At 38.7% G+C, this 24672-nt stretch overlaps 1 protein-coding gene across 1 annotated transcript in view; it reads right to left on the bottom strand.

The window, feature by feature from the left end:
- Window positions 1–20945, bottom strand: part of LOC102832836 (potassium voltage-gated channel subfamily H member 8-like) — a gene marked incomplete at its 3' end in the record, with an annotated part of 520053 nt that extends 499108 nt beyond the window's left edge. The window contains exon 1 of the mRNA XM_006874245.1: window positions 20640–20945. Within this exon, the coding sequence (XP_006874307.1) occupies window positions 20640–20715 (76 nt within the window). The remainder of the gene's footprint in view (window positions 1–20639) is intronic.
- Window positions 20946–24672: the final 3727 nt, after the last annotated feature.

Raw genomic sequence — 24672 nt, 5'->3', positions numbered from 1 at the left:
CATGGGGTATCAAAGGGATTGTCCGATGATTTCCACATTCCGTTGGGTCACCTCTCTTTGGAATGGGCACAAATACGGATCTCTTCCAATCAGTTGGCCAGATAGTTGTCTTCCAAATTTATTGGCTGAAATGAGTGAATGGCTTCTGTGCTGCATCACTTCCTTGAAAGATTTTTAAAATATTTCAATTTCTATTCCATCAATTCCTGGTGCCTTGTTCTTTGCCAATGCCTTCAATGCACATTGTACTTCTTCCTTCAGTATCATTCATTGGTTCTTGATCATATGCTACCTCTTGAAATGGTTGACATTGTCTACCCAAAATGGGGGAAAGGGGCTACAAAGGCAAGAATGTATTAACTTACAAGCTTTCAAGGGGAACCTAGTTTCAGAGGGTGCAGGGGAAGGTAGAATCTCCACTGAATGGTTTCCAACCTGTCTGGATGGGGCCGGTGAAAGGAGATGGGGATAAGACTCTTGTAGTTTAATAGTGAATAATTGCTATCAGGACTGATTGTGAGTGTTGCAAATGTAAAGGTAGACATTTTGTAACAAAAGGAGGTGGGTGGTTGATCTTGCAGTCTGGGACTTGTGGAGGAACTTGGGACTATCAGGGGAGAAAAATGGAATGCGGGACCCTACCCAGAGAAGCTGTGATGCCAGAGATGGAGGCAGAGATGGATGACCTGGAGAGATAGAGTGGCGGGGGACTCTGGACTCAGGGAGGGAGAGGGTTTGTGAGCTGACAGCCAGGGACTAGGCTTGCGAGGTGTACTCTTTGGTTGTTTAATGATGTGTGGAGGGGATTGTAATCATTGCAATGAAATGAAACACGATAGGATAAATGTAAAGCTAATGTTCTCCTATGAAACTATAACTTAATTCACAATAAAAACTTTAAAAACAAAACCAAAACCCACTACCCAGTTCCACACCAATTAAAAAAAAAAAACAAAAACAAATTAACCTTAACCTTGATAGTCCACCCCATGCCAACATGGTACCTGTACATAGCTTTTAAAACCATATGCATAATCTGTAAATAAATGCAATTAAAAAAAATCATACTAAAATGATACAATTAACTCACATATAATCGAAAATGTCGTGACCCCAGTTATAGCTTATGTTTCACAAATGAACAAAGCAAAACTATTTGATGCACACACACACAAAAATATATACATATATATTCATATTAATTACAATCCTCATTTCTGCAATTGGTCAAATGATCATAGCCGGTATTTAGAGCACCTTCTTCCATTTCCCATTCTGTATTCCCTTTGTCCTTGGGAAGCACCTTATGAGGTCATGCTTCTTTGCTTGATGTAGTAAACTAAGACTTCATTCCTGAATGGTCTGGGTCATTAGTAGTAATGTTGCAATTGGGTTGCTATAGTTTACTATTTATTTTAATCACAGGACATAGTATTACTAAAAGACATCTTAAGTAATCTCCTAGATTCCACATACATTCTGATTTACCTCCATTATGTAATGTCAATCCAATTCCCCTTTAGTAATCAGTTTCAATCACACCACCCAATACAGTAACTCCCTTCTTTGCATATTGATCAAGAGTTATGAGGAGCACAAAATGGCCAGGGATATTCTTAACTCCCAATTCAATGGAATCAGTACTGGGTCCTCAGGTGAGTGTATTCATCCCTTTGGGGGAAAAAAAAATCCAGACTCAAAGAGTATAGGGTCACAGGAAGAGGAAGCAAAAGCTTTTCAAGTGGGTTAAAGAGTTGCCTCTCCCATTTCCACCATTGGTTCCTGGATCCATGAATCCTGGCTATCTTAGAAACAACTTCACATATTGGATGTTCACTTAGAGAATACAGAGCCTCCTGGAGAATACTGCTTCAACCCTGCAAGTTATTGCCACCTGGTTGGTGCCATAGTTGTGTCTTTAGAAGGCCATTCCATAGTTTGATACAGTCAGCTGCTTCAGGATAGTGAGAAACAAGGTAAGCATGGGTCCATTGCCGAGCTTCATTTGCTTTAAAGTGGGTCCATTGATCCAAGTTGATGCTGTGTGGGATACCATGACTGTGGATAAGGCATTCTGTACGTCCAAAGATGATACCTTAGACAAAAACATTGCATGCAGAGAAAGCAAATCCATATCCAGGATAAGTGTCTATCCCAGTACAAAAAAAAACCTACTGTCCTTTCCATGATGGAAGTGATGCAATGTAATCAACCTGCCACCAGGTTGCTGACTGATCTCCCCAAGAAATGGTCCCAAGTGTTGGTTTCTGCTGTTGGCAGATTTGGCATTCAGTGTGGAGCTGTGGGTTAATGCACCAGATTGCGAAGTCGTTTGAACTGCAAGCTTGGTGGTTCAAACTCACCAGCTGCTTCAGGGTCACTATGGGTTGGAACCAACTCGAAGGCATTTAACAAGGAGTCCTGGTGTGGCTCTCTGGATTAATGCACTGGACTGCAAAGTCAGTTTGAACTGCAAAGGTCATCTGTTCAAACTCACCAGCTGCTCCTTGGAAATCCTATACAGAGTCACTATGAGTTGGAACTGACTCGACGGTATACAACCACAGTGGATGTAGTCAAGTTAGCATTGGGTAGTGAAAGCCCATGCTGTTGAGCCCATGCATAACCTCCATCTCTGCCACTATAGCCACTTTGCCCATACGCCCATTGGTCAATGATAGGAGTGTGTGGAGAAAGAGGATGATTAGTTTCCACACAACATGTCATCATGTTCACTTGATTGTTAAAGTTCTCCTTTGCCAAGATAACCTGAGACAAAAATATCTTCACTTTTTTGGCTCATTACAAGAAGTCTATCAATATACCTCTTCCCACACCTCCTTGTCACCAATTTCCCAATTATGTTCCTTCCAAGTCCTTGACCATCCAATCAAACCTTGGCCACAGCTCATGAATCAGTATACACTGGCACATCTGGCCATTTTCCCTTCTAAGCAAAATGAACAAACAGGTGCACTGCTTGAAGTTCTGCCTTTTGGGAGGATTTCCCTTCACCAATGTTCTTCAGGGAAGCTTCAGAAAGGGGCTGTAGTGTTGCTTCTGTCCACTTTCAGGTGATGACTGCATATTGTGAAGAACCATTGCTAAGCCAAGTATGAGTTTTCACTTCCTCTGTCAACTGATCCTAAGTAACTCTGTATGAGACCAGAAGTATAGACTAAGAGTGGGAAGGTAATTGACAGGAGTAGAGACAATGGACATTTGGCTCACTTTCTCATGCAACTTACTTGTGCCTCTAGACCCTGCTTGAGCCCAGTATTGTATAAATCATTTCCAACTAAAGATGGAGCACTACTGTGTATATATAAGCTTTTAACTCTGTGGGTTAGACAATACCCAATTCACAGTGGGTAGCTTAGGGTACATGGTGACTTTGTGGTCCATGATTAGATGTTCAGTCTCTACTAGAGTCCAATAACAAGCCAAAAGCTGTTTTTCAAAAAGACAGTAGTTATCTGCAGCAGAGGATGGCAGTTTGCTTCAAAATCCTAAGGGTCTGTACTGTGATTCACCAATAGGACTCTGCCAAAGATTTCAGACTGCATGTTTATCTGCCACTGATACTTCAAGCACCAGTGAATCAACTGCATCATGGTCCAAGAAACAGAGCACCCTCCACAACACAATGAACCTATTGAAAAGCCTTCTCTTTTTCTAGGACCCACACAAAATTAGTAGCTTTTCTAGTGACTTGATAAATAGGCTGGAGTAGCACACCCAAATGAGGGATATGTTGCCTCTAAAATCCAAAGAGGCCAACCAAGCATTGTACTACTTTTTTGGTTTGGGAAAAGGCCAAATGCAATAACTTATCCTTCACTCTAATAGGAATATCTCCACATGCCACATGCCACTGAACCCTCATAAATTTCACTGAGGTGGAAGGTGCCTGAATTTTTGTCAGGTTAATTTCCCACCCTCTAAGACAGGAGCTCTGGTAGCGTAGTGGTTACGAATCGGGCTGCGAACCTTAAGATCAGCAGTTCAAAACTACCAGCTGCTCCGCGGGAGAAGGATGAGGCTTTCTACTCCCGTAAGGATTTACACCCTCGGAAACTCTGTACAGGGTCGCTATGGGTCGGAACCGACTCGACGGCACTTAACAACAACAACAAGACACAGATAAGGAGCTCTGGTAGCAAAGTGGTTAAAAGTCAGGCTGCTAATTTCACCATCAGAAGTTTGAAATTTACCAGTGGTTCCATGGGAGAAAGATGAGACTTTCTGCTCCCATAAAGATTTACAGCCTCAGAAACCTTATACAGGGTCACTTTGAGTGGAACTAACTCCACAGCACAAAACCACCACCACCAGGGCCAAGGGGATGGGCTGGGAGAATTTGACCACCAAAGTCAAGGGATCAGAGATGCCAAACCAAATAGGTCTGAAAAGGGGAACTGAAGCCTAGGTCTGAGGGTCTCATACAAAAGACAGATAGCATGGCCAACACCCAGAGTGTGGAGTGTGTGGCCATTGCCTAGGTGGTCTCAGAGAACAGAGGATTCTTTCAAGCCTTGAGAGCTAATGTAAATTGTTTTGCTGGGATTGCTACTTGTTTGGTGCCCATTATCCTTTCTTTCTCCCCAATTTCTCTCATTTTTAATGGAAGCATGAACCCTATGCCTGCTCCACCATTGTACTTTGGAAATGGATAACTTGTAGTCTAGATTTCACAAGTTCAAAAATGAAGAGACATTTTGCACCAAGAAGGAATATGCCTAAAGGTATTATCCATATTTGCATCAGAAGATGAGATTTTGGACTTGGAGATGATTGAAGACATTTAGGATGATGTAATAGAGTGAATGTGTTCTGCATGTGGTAAGAACTTGAATTTTTAGAACCTGCAGGTTAAAATGTTATAGATTGAATTGAGTCCTCCAAAACGTATTATAAATCCTAACCTCTCTGGCTGTGGTTATCAACTCATTTGGTAATGGTTCGTTTTTGTTATGTTAATAAAAAATTGTTGCTGTTAAGGAGCGACTGTTGTGCTTAAACTGCCAACCTCAAGTGTACAGTATATCTTGAGTCAATCTCTTTTGAGTCATAAAACAGAAGAAATGAGCAAGTGAAAGAAGCAGAGACAGGAGGAAGAGAGATGTTAACCATATGAAGACCTCCCAGGAGAAGCTCAAAAGGGACAAGAACTTTAGTCCAGAGTGACAGAAAAAGCCTGCTCCTAGATCTGGCAGAATTTGGACTTCTAGTCTCCTATAATTTGAAGAAATACATTTTTGTTTGTTAAAGTCACCCTTTTGTGGTATTTCTGTTATGGCAATATAAGATAACTGAGACAGAACTATATTTACTACATATGTATCTCAAATCTCTTACAGAAGATCATAGCTAAAGTTGTAAGAATTAACTAGAGGTCTAATAACCTACTTGGCTGATTTTAAAGCAAGAACTAGTAATAATATTTTATTGAAAAAAAAAAAAACTAAGACAAATGCTGAACCAGATTGCTACATTATAATAGTCATAAATTTAAATATGGTCCCCTCATCAAAATTCAGTAATACACAGACAGTAGAAGGGAAAACTATGTCAAATTCACTTATGTTATTTGCACTATTGTTGTTGTTGTTGTTAAGTGCCATCGAGTCGGGTCCGACCCATAGCGACCCTGTACAGGGTTTCCGAGGGTGTAAATCTTTACGGGAGTAGAAAGCCTCATCTTTCTCCCGCGGAGCGGCTGGTAGTTTCGAACCGCTGACCTTAAGGTTCACAGCCCGATTCGTAACCACTACGCTACCAGAGCTCCTATTTGCACTATAAAAGATATAAATAAAACATTAACAAGTGAAATCCAGAATTGTGAAAAATAAGGACACCTTGACCAAGAAATTTTCATTGAAAAAAATGTAAGGAACTATCAATATTATGTACCCTGATGATAAAATTCATTATATTAATTGATTCAATTAGAAAACATTGGATTTATTTGAGATAATAAAAAGGCAATTGATAAAATTACTTTATAGAAATGTTTACCAATCTCTTAATAAAGTATGAATATAAAGTAAAATATTTAAACCTCAATCTAGTATCTGGAAGAATATTTACGAGAATAACATTAAAATGATCCACACTGAAGTCAAGAACAAGAAGGATTTCTCTTGTAACCATTATTTTTAAACATTGTTATTATAGTATTAATCAAAACAGTTGCATAATAAAAAAAATGTCAGAACGTGTGGCAAGAGCAGTAAAAATTGGAAAAAAGATAGCAAAAAAATTTATAATTATGTGAGAGTACTGTTATTTCTTACCTGAAAATGTCATGAAATAAACTGAAAAGGCAATACAAATAGTAAAAGGAACTCAGTAAGCTGGATGGTTAAATTAAAAAATACAATAACATACAAGACCATATATATATTTATATGTATTCATATACATAAACATGATTTAATTAGAAAACAGAAGCTGTGGAAGAAAAGAGTCCATTTACATGCTAATTATATCAATGAAATTGCTAGGAAGGAAATATATAAGAATTATTTAAGAGCTATATTTGTTTTTGGCGACCCTGTATCCGGTTTCTGGTGAGTGGCTGGTGATTTTGAACTGTGGACCTTGCAATTCAAACTGACCTTGAAGTGGATTGCCAATATTATGGTACCACACCAGGATTATATTGAGAACCCCAAAAGATGATTTAAATAGTAAAAATACACAGCAAGCCCTTGGACTTGAATTTTCCACATTATAATAATGTCATTCCTCTAACAATATTCCATTAAAATATCATCAGGATATTTTAAAAACTAGATAAATTGATTCTTAAATTCATACAGACTTCAACATAATAAGATTCATGAGAATAATTCTGGAGGGGGCATAATAGTGGAATGAGAGATAAGGTCAATGAGATTACAGAAATATCATAAAGCTTGTATAATTAAAATAGTTATGCTAACATATGAAGAAAAATGGATGTGTGTAATACGATAGTCCAGCAACAAAGAAAACAATTATAAATAAGTATATGAAAAAGTAGACATTTCAAATCATCATGGAACAGATAAATTGTGGGGAAAGTTGTTAGGAAAATTGGAAGGGAATTTGGAAAAGGAATATGCTTTGATCCCTACCTCACACTCAATATATCAGAGTACAGAATTTATTAACAGAAAGGGAAAAAATTGAATACACAAAATGGAGCTATGGTAGAACACATATGAATTCCAGAATAGAAAATGCCTCTCTATGTATTAAACAAAATCCAGAAGTCACAAAAGAAAACTGATTAATTTATTTTATGTAAATCAAAAGTCAACCAAAGCTGAGGAAAAGGTACATGTCTCATATCACTGACAAAATGTTTTTGACTATATAAAAGAGCTCAAACAAATAAAAAAAAGAGCAATAACCTAACTAATAAAGGGTGACAATCAGAACAAATAATACCTAGAAAAGGAAATTCAGTCCTTAAATATATTAAATTATGCTTAACTTCATATATAGTAAAATGAATGAGAACTAAAAATCACAATAAGAAAAATCTTTTTAGCTATTAGTTTGAGAACAAATTCATATGGCGAGATAAATAATGAATATACTGAAATGTATGTCAGTATTACTATCTTCCATACTGGACTTTTTCTAACTTTTGATTTGTTAGTAACAACCAAAAATACATTGCTGTCAAATCAATTTTGACAATATATTCTTAATAAGGAGCTTTGCACAAATAGATAAAAACTGAAGTCTTTATAAATTTTATATTCCCAAACTTGAAATCACACATTTCCTAGAAGAGAATGGAAGGCTCATTTTCAGATGACTGAGCTGTAGTGCAATCAAAATTCCTTTCTAAATGGCCTTGTTCCAAAGCCTGTCATTTTTCTTAACCCTTCAGAGAATCAAAGCAGAAACAGCTCTCTGTAATGTACTATGACCAAAAGTGCGGCCCATTTTTCTCTTAATGAGGGGATAGTCAGAAGACCACAATTAAACTGTCTACTTATTCTCAAACTGAATATTTAACATTTTGATAGCATTTTAACTTTTTATGTAGAATTTTATTTCTAGAAGATCAACTAAAACATGAAAAGATTGATAAGGATCCTAATCTCAGTTCCATCTAATTCAATAACTAAAATTAAAAAAAAAAAAAAAAGGCAACTCATTTGAATTGACAAGTACAATAAGGAAGTCTGTCCAAAACACTAAATAGAATAAAAGAAGCTGAGAAGGATGGAAAATAGGCTGTAGATTAGATGTGAGAGTTAGAGGACAAGTTACCTTCTTTCTTTCTATTAGGTTCATTGCGAAGAAAAAGTAACTGATTTCAGTAGTATCTGAAATTAAGGAATCTATTTCTTCTAATAAAAGCAGACTCTCAAAACAGAAGAATTTCTCTGCAAGACACTAACAAGGCAACAATACAAAATAATGCTACTATAATTTGTGTGTATGTGTGCCATCGAGTCAGTTCCAACTCAAAGCTTCCCTGTGTAGGGTTTCTGAGGAGCGGCTGGTGGGTTTGAACCTCTGACCTTTCGGTCCAGTGCATTATTCTAACCAGGACTCCATAGAAAGGTTGTTAACACAATGAAAAAAAAATCACAAGGGAGTTCTAAAGTCTGCAAATTCTAAGCACCAAAATCTCAAAGAAAATGGTTTCTTCATTAAAAAAAAAAAAAAAAAGACAAATTTTCTTTGATGAGCAAAACAGCTATGCAAAGTGGATGCATTTAGAAGTTCCAGCTACAAGGATTTAAAAACACTTTTTAAAATGCCAAGTATTTAAAGCATAATATGTCAAAAGAAAAAAAAAGTGAATAAACTAGAAATAGGTAAAATCTTTAATGCCGGAATCCCTTTTTGCAAGAGTTGTAAACTAGAAATGTTATCACAGATTGCTTTGTATACTTGTTATTTACAAAACCATTTTTGAAGCTGTGTGATATAGTAGAAAAATCAAGCTATAGTTTTTTGTGAGTTTTTTTTTTTTTAAATCACAGGTTAATGTGATAAAATAGAAAGATCTTGAGTGTGAATATTTCATCTATAATAAAAAGGGGAACTGAGTTGTTGGTTTGTGGGAAGGAGTAAATAAAGCATGAACACAGTACACAGTGTGTATCAGCCATACCAAAGATAGGAGTCACTATCATAGCTAGAGTTTTTTGAAAGAAACTAACCAAAACTAGCTTCATATTCCACTCAAAACTAAATGTAATCACAGCTACTGAATAAAAGTACACCAGTTGCCACTAAATAGGACAAAAGACATCTCTGATCTTCTAGGAACTTGAGATTCCTTTATCCAAAGAAGCATGAAACAAGTCAAAATTTTGATGCAAGAGATACAAAATGACCAAGACACAGGGCTTCAAAGAGTTCACAACCAAGTGGTGAAATATGCAAACATATATACAGCACAGCTGATAAGATCACATGAAAACAGAAAATGGCACCTGATTCCACTTGAAGCCACAGAAGGAGGTGACTTAGAATGTAAGCTTTAGGATGGGCCTCAGAGAACTTAAAGGATGTTGCTCCTCATATGAAATGCAGGGCTCAAAGTCAAGAATAAGCAGAGGATTTATTATGAGCAGCTAAAAGGTATGTCTGCAGTATGGAAAGCAATGGTTGGAAAAGATTCTGTGGAATCATCATGGGGTCAGGCGACACTAAGGACAATATACATTGTCTAAAAGATAGCAGGGAACCAATGGGTGTCTTTAAGCAGGGTGATGTTGTTGTTTTTAACTGCCTGTCAAGTTGGTTCTAACTAATAACGACCCTGTATAGGGTTTCTAAGGAACCGCTGGTAGGTCTGAAAGCAGTGTGGGGAGTGGTTTTAAGTCATTCTGGGGACAAGACAGAATGAAGAGAGAGACAGAAATCAAAGAACCTCTGGCTATAGTGGTCTAGTTAGGGTTAGTTGCAATTACAGATATAAAACACTGGATCCAAGCTAAAGCAGAGGTGGTTAGGCGGGAGATGACATGCCAAATTATGAAATTTCTAAAACAAAATCTCAAAGACTTGATAACCAATTAGATGCATGGGAGTCAAAGCCAACAGATTTCTAGCTTGGAGAATTGGCTGGATGGTGATTCCAATAAAAGGACCAGAAAGCACAAGAAGACAAATAGGTTTCATAGGCTACAAAGTAGTACAGTATCAGTTCATCTTGGGACATATGACATTTTGAAGGAGTTAAGGGAAATCGTTATATTAACAACTATAAAGGGATAGAAAATATATCCTCCAGTGAATTTGTAAGTCAAGAACTATGCTTAACTGTTAAAATTATTGAGAAAGTTCTTCAATTGCTAGAGTTGCTAAATATGAACTATGCCTTGTTGTTGTTGTTGTTGTTAAGTGCCGTCGAGTCGGTTCCGACCCATAGCGACCCTGTATAGGGTTTCCGAGGGTGTAAATCTTTACGGGAGTAGAAAGCCTCATCTTTCTCCCGCGGAGCAGCTGGTAGTTTCAAACTGCTGACCTTAAGGTTCGCAGCCCGATTCATAACCACTACGCTACCAGAGCTCCATAAATATGAACTATGCCTTAGGTTAAATTTAATCTCATCCTTTTAGTTGTAAACTCTATGAACGAAAATGGATACAAAAAGTTACCATTTGGAGTATATCAGCAAATATATATCACCAGGGTGAATTCTACTATCTTTGAAGCAGTTGCAATTCTGTAGTATTTAGTTGGCATTTCTCCAATATTTACTGTGACCGAATTCTAGCAAAACAATTGAATACTGTTTTTGCCCTTCTCAAAAATGAGCCACTCATTTCCATTCAAAAGTCATTTGGTATATAAAACTTTCGCAGCTCATCCCCCTAGACGAATTATTCCTCCTTCACCCAAATGTGCACTGCACTTTGTCGGTACCTTGAATTACCTTGGTGGTGGTAGTGGTGATTGAGTGCCCCTGAGTTGATTCTGACTCATAGAGACACTGTATAGGGTTTCTGAGGTTGAAATCTTTGTTGTTATTAAGCGTCGTTGAGTTGGTTCCAACTCATAGCAACTCTGTATAAGGTTTCCAAGAAGCGTGGTGAATCTGAACCGCCAAACTTGTGGTTCAAACCGACTTTACGCGGTCCAGCGCATTATCCCACAGCACCACATCATGGGCGTAGAAAGCCTCATCTTTTTCCATAGAGTGACTAATAGATTAGAACTACTGACCTTGTGGTTAGCAGTCCAGTTCATAATCCACTACACTACAAGAGTGCCTCCTGCATTACTTTACCCCTTTCCAACCTATATTATGGTAATTTGTACGTATGCTTCCTTTCATATGTTTGCAGTACAAAGTTCAAAGACAAGATTGTTTTATCACAAAGATCCTAGCATAGATGCTTTTTGTATAGTCGGCATTCACTAAGTATTGTTAAAGGAACAACTGAATGAATGCATGAAGTACAGATTTCCTCAGAAGGACTGTACTACTTGCTGTATGTTCACTGGGTATAGGATACCCTAGAATCTATTACTTCAGGACCATCAATATACTTTTGCACAGCCTTTTATTTTTTTCCACTCTGATGACCAGAAAAAAATCTCAGGTCTTCTCTTTTGTTCCAAAGGCCATGTCAAATAGCGGAGGCAAGAAATAATAGTTAATAGCACAATTTCCAATCTTAACATATTAGATATCCATTCACCCCTGAATAATATCAAAACAAAATTATCTGATATTACATTTTTAAACACTATATGTAAAACAACTTTTCTTATTATGTGTATTCCACTTATCGCAATAAATGCATTTCTTGTAAGAACATAAATCTCATCTTTGAAAAATCAAACATTTTATATACTAATTATAAATTATTCCTTGTTTCTCATTTCCTAACTGGTTTGTTTGTGTTTTTTGTTTGTTTGGTTTTTTTATTCAGAAAACTTGGAATAAAGTGTAAATGAATAAAATAATTTAGTTTTAACACAACCAACTCAATGAAAGAGCACACAATGGAATTCCTTAAATCCTACATGCAGCTAGAGAAATAAGTAAAAGATGGAAAAGATAATGTTTCAGAACAGTCGATTTTTGGTATGTAAACAACAAATTACAATATAAATATAAACAACGAAAAAGCAAATAATAGGCATATTGTAAAGTTTTTGCAAATGATGAAATCCCTCTGCTGTTAGTTTCCTATACATGTTACCATTATTTATGAGGGGACATTATATAAAAGAAAAAATTGATAGGCAAAAACTATGACAATTTTTCCATAACTGTGCCTAATTAAGATTAACAAGGTAGAAACAACCCAGTCACCTTAGAGTATAAGAACCTGACTAGGGTGTCTTCTGTGCAGATGTTGGATTCTTGATGGAGTCTGAGATACCTGCAAACGTTCACAGAACCTATGTAACCTTCCTTATCTGGAAAAGAGTGAATTGCCAAGAAACTGGGATTAACCTTTTGAAAATATCCCTATCTCTCCAACATTACTTCTATATAGTGTTTAGGGAATCTGAAGGTTAGGAGACTAAAAATGTCCTTGACTAGTTTAAGTGTATACCAAAAAAATCTCAATCCACTGCCATCTAATGAATTCCAACTCATAGAGATCCTATATAGTGTTTCTAAGACTGCAAAGCTTTATTGGAGCAGATGGTCTCATTCTTCTGTCACAGAGTTGCTAGTGGGTCTGTACCTCCAACCTTATGATTAGAAGTCTAAGATCTAACCCACAGTGATACCAGGGCTACTTAGTTCAATTATATAGGGGGATTTAAAGCAAAGTTCACTTGTATGCTGAAGGAATACCCTCCCTCTAGTTAGCTGAGACTTGAATTCTAAATTTCAGATGTAAATTTAGAAGAGAATCTATCCTGTAAACAGAATTACAGAATGTGCTCAACAAATCTGCTTCTTCTATGAGTAGTGTCCGTAGGGGGAAAATCTGAGAAAGGTACATAAGATATGTGCAAATCAGGTGTGTGAGTAAACTGAAGAAATATTATCCTGGGTGGGCCTAACTTAAGTGAGCTGCACAAAAAGAAACCGTCTGGCTGGTCTTAGGAGTCAGCTATCATGATGTGAGAGGGCCTCCAAGGAAATCATTTGGCAAACAACTGAGGGCATACTAGCCACTCAGAGAAATCCCTGGCCAACAACCAACAACAAAATGACAACCTCAATTATAAAGTTGCAAAGAATTGAACTCTTCCAATAACCACACGAGCTTGTAAAAGGAATCTAAGCCTCAAATGAGACCACAGCTTCAGCTGACATCTTGATTACAGCCTTCAAAGATCCTGTGCATAGAATAAGCACTGGACTGCAAGGTTGGTTTGAACTGCAAGGTCAACGGTTAAAACTCATCAGTCGCCTCTAGTAAACCCTATGCAGGATCCCTATGAGTTGGAAACTATCAATGGCACTTAACAACAACAAAAACAAGAGGATCCAGCTAACCCGTACCTGGATGTCTGAATCACAGATACTAAGGTATGTTAAATTTGTGGTAAGTTGTTACATCAAACTAGGAGCATATACGCAAACATAAATAATAGGAATAAAAGAGACTATTTAGTGGCATGCAAAAATATATTTATAAGTTTGCCTCTGTGAAGATGTGAACATGAATTGATAGATATTTATTTGAATGTATTCATATAATAGACTTTTACATACATGTTATTGTTGTGGTTAAGTGCCATGCGGCTGGTGGATTTGAACTGCCAACTCTGTAGTTAGCAATCAAGTGTTTACCCTATAGCACCACAGTAGGACCCCTTTATACACATGATAGGCATAATAAAGTTCATTCTTATTTATTGGCTAAATGTCTTTGATGACATTCTCTATACAAACCGACAGACTTTAGAAAAGCTCCATTGTTCTACCTTACTCTTTTCCTTTTTCCAGCACACATGTCTCTATTATTGTAATGTTTTATCTATGTACCTCAATGAAAGCTTAAATATGAGAGAAAAAAAATTGAGAATTACCTCTGCAAAGAAAACATTTCGATATTAATACATTTTCTGGGACCATTTTGAACAGGCTATGTAGGAACTTGTAAAAAATATGCAAGTAATAAGCAAAAATTATGTTTTTGAAACACAAATTTTCACAAAAATCTGGTGGAATTTCTTTGATAGAGTCCACTAGGCTACAAAGTTCCTTTAAAGCTTAAAGCTTGGCTCAATAACCCCATAGAAGAACTATTTTGACAGAATTCTGATGTGGTTGGAAAATACAAGCTAATGTTCCATTATGTTTAAAAATGGATACTTCCCCCTGAAAGTTTTGTGTACTATGTTATTGTTGTTGTTAAGTGCCAACCCATAACAACCCTGTATAGGGTTTCCAAAGAGCAGCTGATGAACTTGAATCACTGACCTTCAGTTCAAACAACTTTGCAGTTTCATGCATTAGCCCACAGAGCCACACCAGGACTCCTAATTATGGCAAACATTTGTACTGAAAAACATTTTTTAAAACTATGTGCTTATGTATTGTCTTATAATTTCCCTTTGCCAGATTAATTAATACTCATATACTCAAAGCAAAAGTCAACTGTGAAAAAGATTTTTAAAAATACAAAAAAATAAGAACTATGCAAGTGTACTATATGCAGATCCCACTGATGAAATATATTCCAGCTAAGAATTGTAGATACATGTAATGATATAAGAAATTAATTTGAAATTGCTCTTTCTCCATTAACATTTAGAAATAATACTTTCTCTACATCTCAGTACACTTCAATTAAACACAAACCTAGAGAACATATTTTAAATGTAAATGTATTTCAGTAACGGTCTTATATCAAAATATGTTGTGCTTTGGGCCAATGCACTAGACTGCCAGGTCAGTTTGAACTGAGAGGTCTGGGGTTCAAGCTTACTAACTGCTCCTCGGAAACCCTATACAGGGTCACTATGAGTCGGAACTGACTTGATGACACTTAACAGCAACAGTATTTTTCAGTAATGTTTAAAAATTATATTGCACATCACAAAACAGTATTTTAAACCAGTGATCCAGAATTATCTTTCATTCTTGACAAAGAGCTCACTTCTTAAAAGTGAAAGAAAAAAAAAGAGTGCTATTATGTAAAACGATAAAGTATCACTAGGAGAGAAAATACATTATTAGCTTCTTTTATGTTGCCCCATGATAATGTATGAACTGATTATGTTCTAGGCTTTTGTATTGTCATATATTTATTTTTCACTGAGGTAGATTTTTAGATGTTGTTTTAAGTAGATTTATTCTTTTCCATTCCAATATTTAATTAAAAATGCTTATAGAACATATTGACTGTTATGATAGCAAGGGTGTTTGCCAGGGTTATGGTTTGCTCTCATATCTTATTATTTCATTAGAATTGATAAAAATAAAATAAAATAAAAAACTAGCATGACTGTATAATATATATGTAATGAATAAGGCAAAAAATGTACCAAATCAACATATTATCCACTGAATATAATAATATTGTTCATTTTGTTGTTGTTGCTGTTGTTAAGTGCCATGAGGTTAGTTCTGACTTACAGAGACCCTATATGGGGTTTCCAAGGAGCAGCTAATGGATATGAACCGCCATCTTTGCAATTAGTAGCCTTGTGCTTATCCTACACACACCAGACTCCATTATTTACTTTGCAGTGTAGTTTTTAACTTCTTGCTGTTGTTGTTCAGTGCCACCAAACTGGTTCTGACTCATAGCAACCATGGATAAGATTTTTGAGGAGTAGCTGGTGAGTTTGAACCACCTACTTTGCAGTTCAAATCGACCTTGCAATCCAGTGCTTTATTCTACTGCACCACACCAGGACACCCGGTTTTTACTTGGGTGGTGCAATTTTACATTTTACACAATAAAATTTAAAATTGTTATAAAAATCAAGAGAAAGGAGGTTATTCACAGGAAAAGAAATTCAAAAATAGTAATTATATGAAATCACACTATGTACATAATAAGATAACCTAAATATTGATCTGCAATGTCCATAATTTTAGATACAGAAAAATCTGTGGCTAAAACTCTGCTTAAGTTTTTTTTTTTTTTCTTTCTTTAATTATCAGATGGTTCAAGTCATCCTATAATTCAAAAAGTAAAGAGAATGAGAAAACACAATCTTGTTTTCCTGAGTACATTGTTTAGGGGAAGGAGTATTCATCAAATGCTGTAAACAAAACCTGTGCCAATTATCCTCCCTGTTGCTCATTACTTACAAATTTGCTTCACTGACTGTCAGATTCATACAAACCAGTTCCTTCCAGGAATTCCCCAAACTTAGTTTTTTAAATTGTTCTAAATGTTGGTTTGTGAGAATGGTCTTCCCAAATAAGGTTTTAAAATTTCAAACTTTCAATTATAGTAACATTAATGTGCTGCTAACACAAAAAAGAGATATTTACTAGTACACCAATCTGTTCTACCTGTCTTCCTGCTGATATTGTAACAGGAAGCATCAGAAAGAGGCCAAAAATCTCCTCACACTGATGACTGAAAATCCCTCATTAGCAATTGATAGGTAAATATATTTTTGTAATAATTAAACAGTCATACTGTGATGATTCACTACAATTGCACTCCATTCAACTTTAAATGACAATGAGATAAGCAATTACTATTTTCCAAATAGCTAATTTTAAATAGATGCATTCAGGATCAATATTTAAATGCTTTTGGTTTTAATATGCAACCTCAAGTTCAAACATCCACAAAAAACTGATCAATTCCTGAGGTAACAAATATAAGCATCTATAGTTGTGCATGGTTAATAAATCAGTGATTTAGTGTGGTGTTCATGGTGGAACTTGAGATTTTCTTATAATAGAAGTTCTTACATTCTTCCCTTATGGTTTTCTGTCTCCAGGTCTTTGCACATGTCATTGTAATTATTTGCTTTGTTGCAGAAACTTAAGATTTTGTTACATATTTTTTACTATCTAAAGGTAATAGTTACATACTAAATAACATTGTGCCTCACCATACAGCCTGACAACTTAGAGACTATGAGGGAAGACAACAAATAAAGCTAAATACAAAAATACTGGAAGGTTTGATCAACTTTCTATAGCAACCATCATGATTAGGCTGGAGAGAAATAATGCTAAAACAAAACAAAATCAAAGTAAATGCTTCCTTTCTTGCTCATGCACAGTTTCACAACTATTACTTAAGCACAAAGTCCAGGATGTGTATAAGAATGTGTATTTACTGGAGTATGATGTGTATATATTGGAAGGTACACCACTGTATTAAAAATGGAATTAGATGCTTTTTCCTATGTCAATTCCAAGAAAAAGTTATAGTAAAAATGATAATAGTTGAACCTCTGAGTAAATCTCCAAGATAAATGAGTTTCCATGGGTCTTGTGTAATTTTCATAAAAAGGAAACATAGCACAGAGAGTTGACAGAAGCACAGAGGAAGGTGTGGACAATCAAAGTAAAATGATTGAGAGCATTTGTTTGGAGTGAGCATACCAATTCCTAATTACAGGACTGGTGGTGGTGATTTGCTGTGGAGTTGCTTCTGACTTATAATGACCCTACATAGGATTTCCAAGGCTGTAAATCTTTACGGAAGCAGAAAGCCTCATCTTTCTCCCACGGAACAGCTGGCAGTTTCGAACTGCTTATGAGGTTATGAGGCTAGCAGCCCAACTCATAACCACTACATTGCCAGAGCTCCTTAATTATAGGGCTACAGTCTGCTTTTAAGGTGGAGGGTCAGAGAAAAAGGAAGACCCCCAGCTAGATGGGTTGACAAAGTGGCAGCATCAATGGGCTCAAGCATCGCAATGATAGTGAGGTTGGCCCAGGATAGGGCAGTGTTTCGTTCTGCTGTGCATAAGGTCGCTATGAGTCGGTACCGACTCGATGGCACCTAATAACAACAACAACAAGTCTGCTTTTTGTTAAGGTTTAACCCACACTGAGGAGTCCTGGTGTGGCACTGTGGGTTATTGCACCAGACAGCAAAGCCATTTGAACCGCAAGGTTGGTGGTTCAAGCTCACCAGCTGCTCCTTGGAAACCCTATACAGGGTCATTATTGGTAAGAATTGACTCAACGGCACTCAACAACAACAACAAACCACACTGAAGACTGTAGTGTTTGAGCTTCATCAGTAATGCTTCAATCCTTCTTTCCTTTCAGCAAGTATGGTTGTGTCATCTTCATACCTCATGTTGCTAATGAGCTTTCCTCTATTCCTGTTGCAGTGTTCTTCATATTGTCTAGATTCTTGGATTATTTGCTTAGCCTAAAGAGTTAATAAGTATGATGAAATGATACAACCCTGACACACACATTTCCTGATTTTAAACCTCAGAGTATTCTCTTGTTCTATTTGACCAATTGTTTTAAGTCTATGTATAGGTTCTATATGAGCACAATTAAGTGTTCTGTAATTCCCATTCCTCTTACTCTTATCCATGACTTACTATCATCCACATAGTCAAATGTCTTTGCATAGTCAACAAAACCCAGATAAACATCGTTCTGGTGTTCTCTGCTTTCAATCAAGATCCAGCTGACATCCACAGCGATAACCCTCACTCCATGTTCTATTCTCAATCTGGGTTGAAAATCTGGAAGTTCCCTGTTGATGAATTACTGCAATCATTTTTAAATTAATGTATGATATTAATGATGCGTCTTGAAGATTTCCTCATTCTGTTGGATCAACTTTCTTTGGGGTAAGCATGAACATGGTTTTCTTCCAGTCAACTGGCCAGGTAGCTATCTTCCAAATTTCTTGGCATAGGTGTGTTAGCACTTCCAGCATTGCATCTGTCCAGTGAAACACCTCAATTGAGATTTCATTACTTCCTGGAGCCTTGGTGTTTGCCAAAGCCTTAGTGGAACTTGGATTTCTTTCTTTACTATCAATTCTTGATCATATGCTACCCCATGAAACTGATGAACATCAACTAATTCTCTTTTGGTACAGTAACTGTGTATTCTTTCCATCTTCTTTTGATGCTTCTTGCATCATTCAGTATTTTGCTTTTAAAACTCTTCAATATTATAACTGAAGGCTTGAATTTTTTTTCAGTTTTTTTCAGCTTGAGAAATATCAAGCACTTTCTTCACTTTTGGTTTTCTACCTCCAGGTCTTTGAACATTTCATTATAATTTTTAACTTTATCTTCTTGATCCTCAATATAAGAAAACAAAAAAGCACATAAAAACAAACAAAAAGCCTTCATCAAATTCATCACAACTGGACTAATAAACATGATCGTGATAATGGAGTAAAGATTGACATTGTTAAGGATTTTGTTTCACTTGGATCCACAATTAATGCCCACGAAAACAGCAATCAAAACTGCTGCAAAAGATATATTTAAAGCGTTAAAGAGCAAAAATGTAACTTTGAGGACAAAATGTGTCTGACCCAAACAATTGTATTTTTATTTCATGTGTATATGAAGGCTTAGTAATGAATACTGAAGATGAAGGAATAATTGATGTCTTTTTATTATAGTGCTGGAGAAGAATATTAAATATGACTTGACTGCTAAAGGAACCAACACATTTGTCTTGGAAGAAATATAGTCAGAATACTCTTAAAAGTGAGGATGATGAGAATTAATCTCATGTACTTTGAACATGTTATCAGGAGGGACCAGAGTCAGTGAAAAAGAGGAAGACCCTCAAGAAGATGGATTGACATAATGGTTGCAAAATTGGACTGAAATACAGCAAATTTCTTTGAAGGTGGCGCAGTACTGGGCAGTGTTTTGTTTCTGTTGTGCAGAGGGTCTCTATGAGTCTAACTGACTTGACCCCTAATAGCAACACAGCATCTAGCTGGGAAAGATACAGGATCAGATAGCTTTAGGAACGTGGAAGGAACTGGGACCTGGCCATGGTCCTGAAACAAAACAACTTGCTGTTTTCTGACTCCAAGCTTAAGCACACCACATCTGTGTTTTAAACTGTAGTTAATTAAGCAAATACCCAATAATCTTTGTGTTCAAAAGATAATGGTGAAAGTTTTTCTTATGATAATTCTTTATAATGTACACCTCCACCTTCCCAACAATTTCTGCTCAGGTGTTGCTAATTTCAAACTTAAACGGCATTCTAATATAACTCAAATGAGGGAACCAAGGTGCTAACAAACTCACTACACTGGGATTCTACAGGAAACTGACACTTAACAATCCTGATTCTTGTCTGCTTTTCTGTTAAACTCAGATTGATAATCATGACTAAGAGAAAGACATCCTGGGAGAGGAAAGAGAATTGTATTGGAAGATGAACCTATAATCTAGAAAGCCTTCAAACTCTAGAAGGATAGGGTGTCAATACATTGATAAAGACAATTACCCATTTTCACTTCATAAAATTACAACCAATTCCCTAAAGAGGTGCCAAAATATAAGTCCCACAATGAACACGGGCATTAGTCTTCAGGTTTTTTTCTCGAGCCCTTTTAAACATACGAAGTCAACAGAGAGAACTAAACCAATCCACAATGTTAATACAAGCAGAACCATGGGAGGGAAAAAAAATTCTCCTCACAAAAGACAATTAGGCAAGAGAAGAAGGAAATTCACTTTGGTGGGAAGGTGGAAGAAAAAGTAACAAATACGCAAAATACCGTTGTCCAAAAATATGAAACTCGTGTAAGTGCGAGACTTACGTGTTCCGTCAAAACGGGTGGCGATGGTGTCGAGGAAGGTGTTCTGGGGCGCCAGTAATCCTTTCATAACCGGCATTTTTCCACCGTAGTATGAAATTCTCCATCAAAGTTTGTCCGGAAGGATGGTTGGTTTGAGAGGAAAGTGCCAAGAAAGGAGAAAGCGAAGCGTGAGGACGGCAGAGGAGAGGGGCCAAGGGAGGTGTTGGGACTGATCTAGGGAAGTGGAGGATGAGGAGAGAGGGAGCGAGTTGCAACCACTGCTGCCCCGGCGAGCGCTCGCTGAGCCCTCCCCACACCTCTGGGCTCAGCCCGGAGCAGGCTCCCTCTCCCGCCCCATCCACCTCAGCCAGCTGCCAAAACCCTCACCATCCCTCCGCGGGCGGCACCTCCCGCTAGGCGATGCCACGCGGTGCCTCACCCTCTACTTCGCTGGCCCGAAAAGAGCCTGCGGTGGCCCGAAGTGCCGCGCCCTGACCTAAAGCTGTTGAGGTCGCTGAGGACGGCACTCAGAACTGGGCGAGGCTTGGTGGCGCTAAACCTCCTAGTCTCCGGGAAACGCTAGCGAACGAACACGACTCCCACCCCCCAGGAGCCAGTGAACAAAGACCCCTTTGTTCAAGCTAGGTCCCTCTCCCGGGGAGCCCGGAGTACCGTGGGTGTGGTGTGGGGGAAGAGGAGGAGACTGGTCGGGGCAGGTACTCGGCCTCCGCTTTGAATTTAGGAGGGGGTAGATCTCCCAGTGGCGTCCAAAGGAGTAGAGGTTTGGGGCGGGGGTGAGGGGGGTTAGGGCTTTCGTGGAGGTAGTCCTCTTCCAGCATACCTGTCATTACCAGCGTCCGAGACTCGGAGCAGGGTAGCCCCGAATTAGTTGGACGGTCGCCCTCCCCAGTTACCCGTGCCTGTTAGCAGGTGAACTGACCCAAAGAGCCCAGGTTTTCCACCTGTCTCCAGGGCGCCAAAAAGGGGGGCTAAAGTTCCCTGTCCAATTGTCATTGCTTCCCCCAAAGCCATCGCAAAATAAAATTTAACACTTTTTCATGGACAATTGATGGTTTTCCATTCGTCGGTGAAATGTGAATAATTTCTAGAAAAGTTTGCTATTTTATTAACACGTAAAACACACAGCAGTAAAAACAACAAGGTTGCCTTGCAGAAATAGCTTCAACAAACATCCCCAGCCTGCTTTCCCTAATACCCTCAAGGACAAGGAGCCCCACAAGACAACCACCTCCACGTAATACACCTGGTTGGGGCCCTGGAACTGCAAGTGTCTCGGAAAATGAAAGCGGTCTCTCCCTGCCCACCGTTCCCTGGCCAACGCGGGGACTCCCTCTCTTCCATACTTCGGCCGGGAAAGCCTGGCCCATTGTCTGGGGCGCAGTCTTGCGGGAATGGACTAGGACACACACAGAATCGTGCAGATTTGCAGAAGTCCTGCAAAAAATCTTGGAAAGGAGGGAGGTGTGGAAGTAAAGTTGAGAATCCAGGGTCAGAAAAACAAACGCAAGTTCAGGTGAGGGTGCACCCGGAAGAAGAGGAGGGGAAAAGTGAACAGGTGTGTGAGCCCTGACGAGGGGCAGCTCAGATAACCGCCGCCCCGGAAGCTCGGGTGTGGCCGAGGCGGCATCAGGGCCCCCACTACAATTGGTGAAGGGGGGAGCCTTGTTTGAATTCTCCCGGCTCGCGGGGCGTAAGGGGGGACCCTGCCGCTTTCGTCACGGATGCCCGAGACCCTGGGAGGGCGGGAGTGTAAGGAGGGAGGGAGGCAATCCCCCTCACTCCGCCCCCGGTTCTCCTTTATAGTGATGCACTTCCTGTGGCTGAGGATTCCCTTTGTGTTGAAATTCATGAAGATCTGGCCTCACCACACAGCTAGGGAGGCGGGGGAGTGCCGGCTCGGACTGTGGCGTCAGTAGGGTTGGTGATACCCACTATGTCAACGCCTACGGTCACAGGCCACCCCTTCCCCAATGGGCGCGTCCGGTTGGGCAGCGGCCCTCTCCGGTCATTTTGGTATCAACACCTCTGGCAATATCAATATCAGGGGGTGTGCTGCAAACCCCACCCCATTCCCCAACTCCCTACTAACGTCCCTGCGGGAGGGGAGGGGATTCCTGAGTGGGTGGCACTAGGCGGCCTTCCCAGAGGTCGCTACCTAGGAAGCCTAGGCTTTCTCAGCTCCTCAGCCTTCACCCCTACCCAAACCAGCTGCTCTTTGAGGAAGTTGTTGTCCCCTACGCAGCAGGCAGAGCAAAACTGCGGGAAGCTCCAATGTCTCCCTCTCTGGCAGAACAGAGAGAGCGAATGAGAGAGAGAGAGAGAAAAAAAAAAACAAAAAAACAAAAAAACTGGTAGCCTTTGCTTCTGCTTGGGTGGTGTAACATGTTCCATAAAACTCTGGCTGTTGCTGTCGCTGTAAAAGCCATAGAAACGCCTCCCTTGAAATAGCATGAACTTCAGCATGAAATATGTTAGTTGTAAGCCACGATTCAGATTCATAAAATTTGCACTGTAGCTGTGTGTGGAGTGTGCGCCTCTGTTAAAACTGTTTCCATAAGACATTACTCTGTGTTGTCAAATGCATGAAATTGACATTTATAAGAAAATAGCAACTGAAAGAGAAAGCCTAGATTTTGACATTTATTTATTTTATGACATTGTCATAAGTTCCCCTACATCACCTATGTGTCAGACACTGTGCTAGATATGAGAAAATCACTGTAATAAATTCTAAATTTAGGATTTAATTGTAAACTCTACGGGCCATTAGTAGCTTGACTTCATACCTCTATGTCTTTTTGTCCATAGTGGAGTCCTTCTTAATGAAGACTACCGTCACTACTCTTGTGTCTCTCTGTTGTTAAGTGGCCTCGAGTGGTTCCTACCCATAGCCATCCTATATAGGGTTTCCAAAGACCGAATGGTAATCTCGAACCGATGACCTTGCAGCTCAAACCGACTTTGCAGTCCAGAGCATTAACCTGCAGCACCACACCATGGACTCCAGGATCTCTCTAAGTCTACCTTAATCAAGGACCTAATTCTCCTAAGTGATCATGGCATACATGAGTCCAAGCTGCAACATTAAAACATGATCTCAATGAGAGTTTAAGCATAATAATTCCTCCTTAGACATATTTTCACTGTAACCAAACACAAAACTTTTTTCCTTTAAGAATCTAGCTGGCCCCAGACATTGACAGAAAAGAACCTTCACCCATTTGTTATAGACAGAGATGTGGTTGTTTTCTATGGCCTTGACAAGAATAAAGATAACCATATGCAATACCATAAATCATAAATGAAAGGTCCATATAAAAAGATTCATAGTCACAGAGGAAGAGATCATTTCTTTGCAAAATCTCTAAACTTGGATCAAGGTGTCCCATAACACATACTTCAGGTCTCTGTAGGTAATACCAACTGTGGTGTACTGAATTATTTAATATATCTTCTAGTCATAATCTTTGTAAACTCCAACAAAAATGACTTTTTTTCTGATGGGTCTGAAGAAGAGAAAGTGAGAGAAGATGCCGATGGATTATATGATTCAGTTGTAAGTGACTGTTAACAGAGCTAACTGTGATTGTAAAACTTGGAACTCTAAAGTGGGTGTAAAATGAACCATCTCAGAAGCAGGAAGGGAGTACTTCAAAGAAGTACTGCCATCAAAGAAGCGAGGAGCTCATCCTTTAGGCTCTGAGATCCCTGTGCATTGAAACTCCTTGACCCAGGGAAAAGGATGTGACTTTGGAGGGAGTGGCAGAGGAGCAACTGCAGCAGAACCAAGGGCTAAAGCACCAAACAGAGTAGTGGCCTTCACAACCCATGAAGCAAGTAAAGCAAAGTGCTTTTGGGCTGGAGGTTTGCTTTCAGAGTGGGGTAGCTCCAGGCACTTAATTGGGAGAGCTAGGTTTGCTGACCCACTAATCTAGAGTCAAGTCCCTTCAAGCATATGGTGGAGTGGTATATCCTGAAGGCATTTATCAACAGCCCTAAAAGAGCCTTGTAACATTGCTGGAGTTCTGGTGTG

The sequence above is a fragment of the Chrysochloris asiatica genome, unplaced genomic scaffold (genome assembly GCF_000296735.1).
Source record: "Chrysochloris asiatica unplaced genomic scaffold, ChrAsi1.0 scaffold00267, whole genome shotgun sequence".
NCBI classification, from domain to species: domain Eukaryota; kingdom Metazoa; phylum Chordata; class Mammalia; order Afrosoricida; family Chrysochloridae; genus Chrysochloris; species Chrysochloris asiatica.
This window is presented reverse-complemented; position numbering and strand designations above follow the sequence as displayed.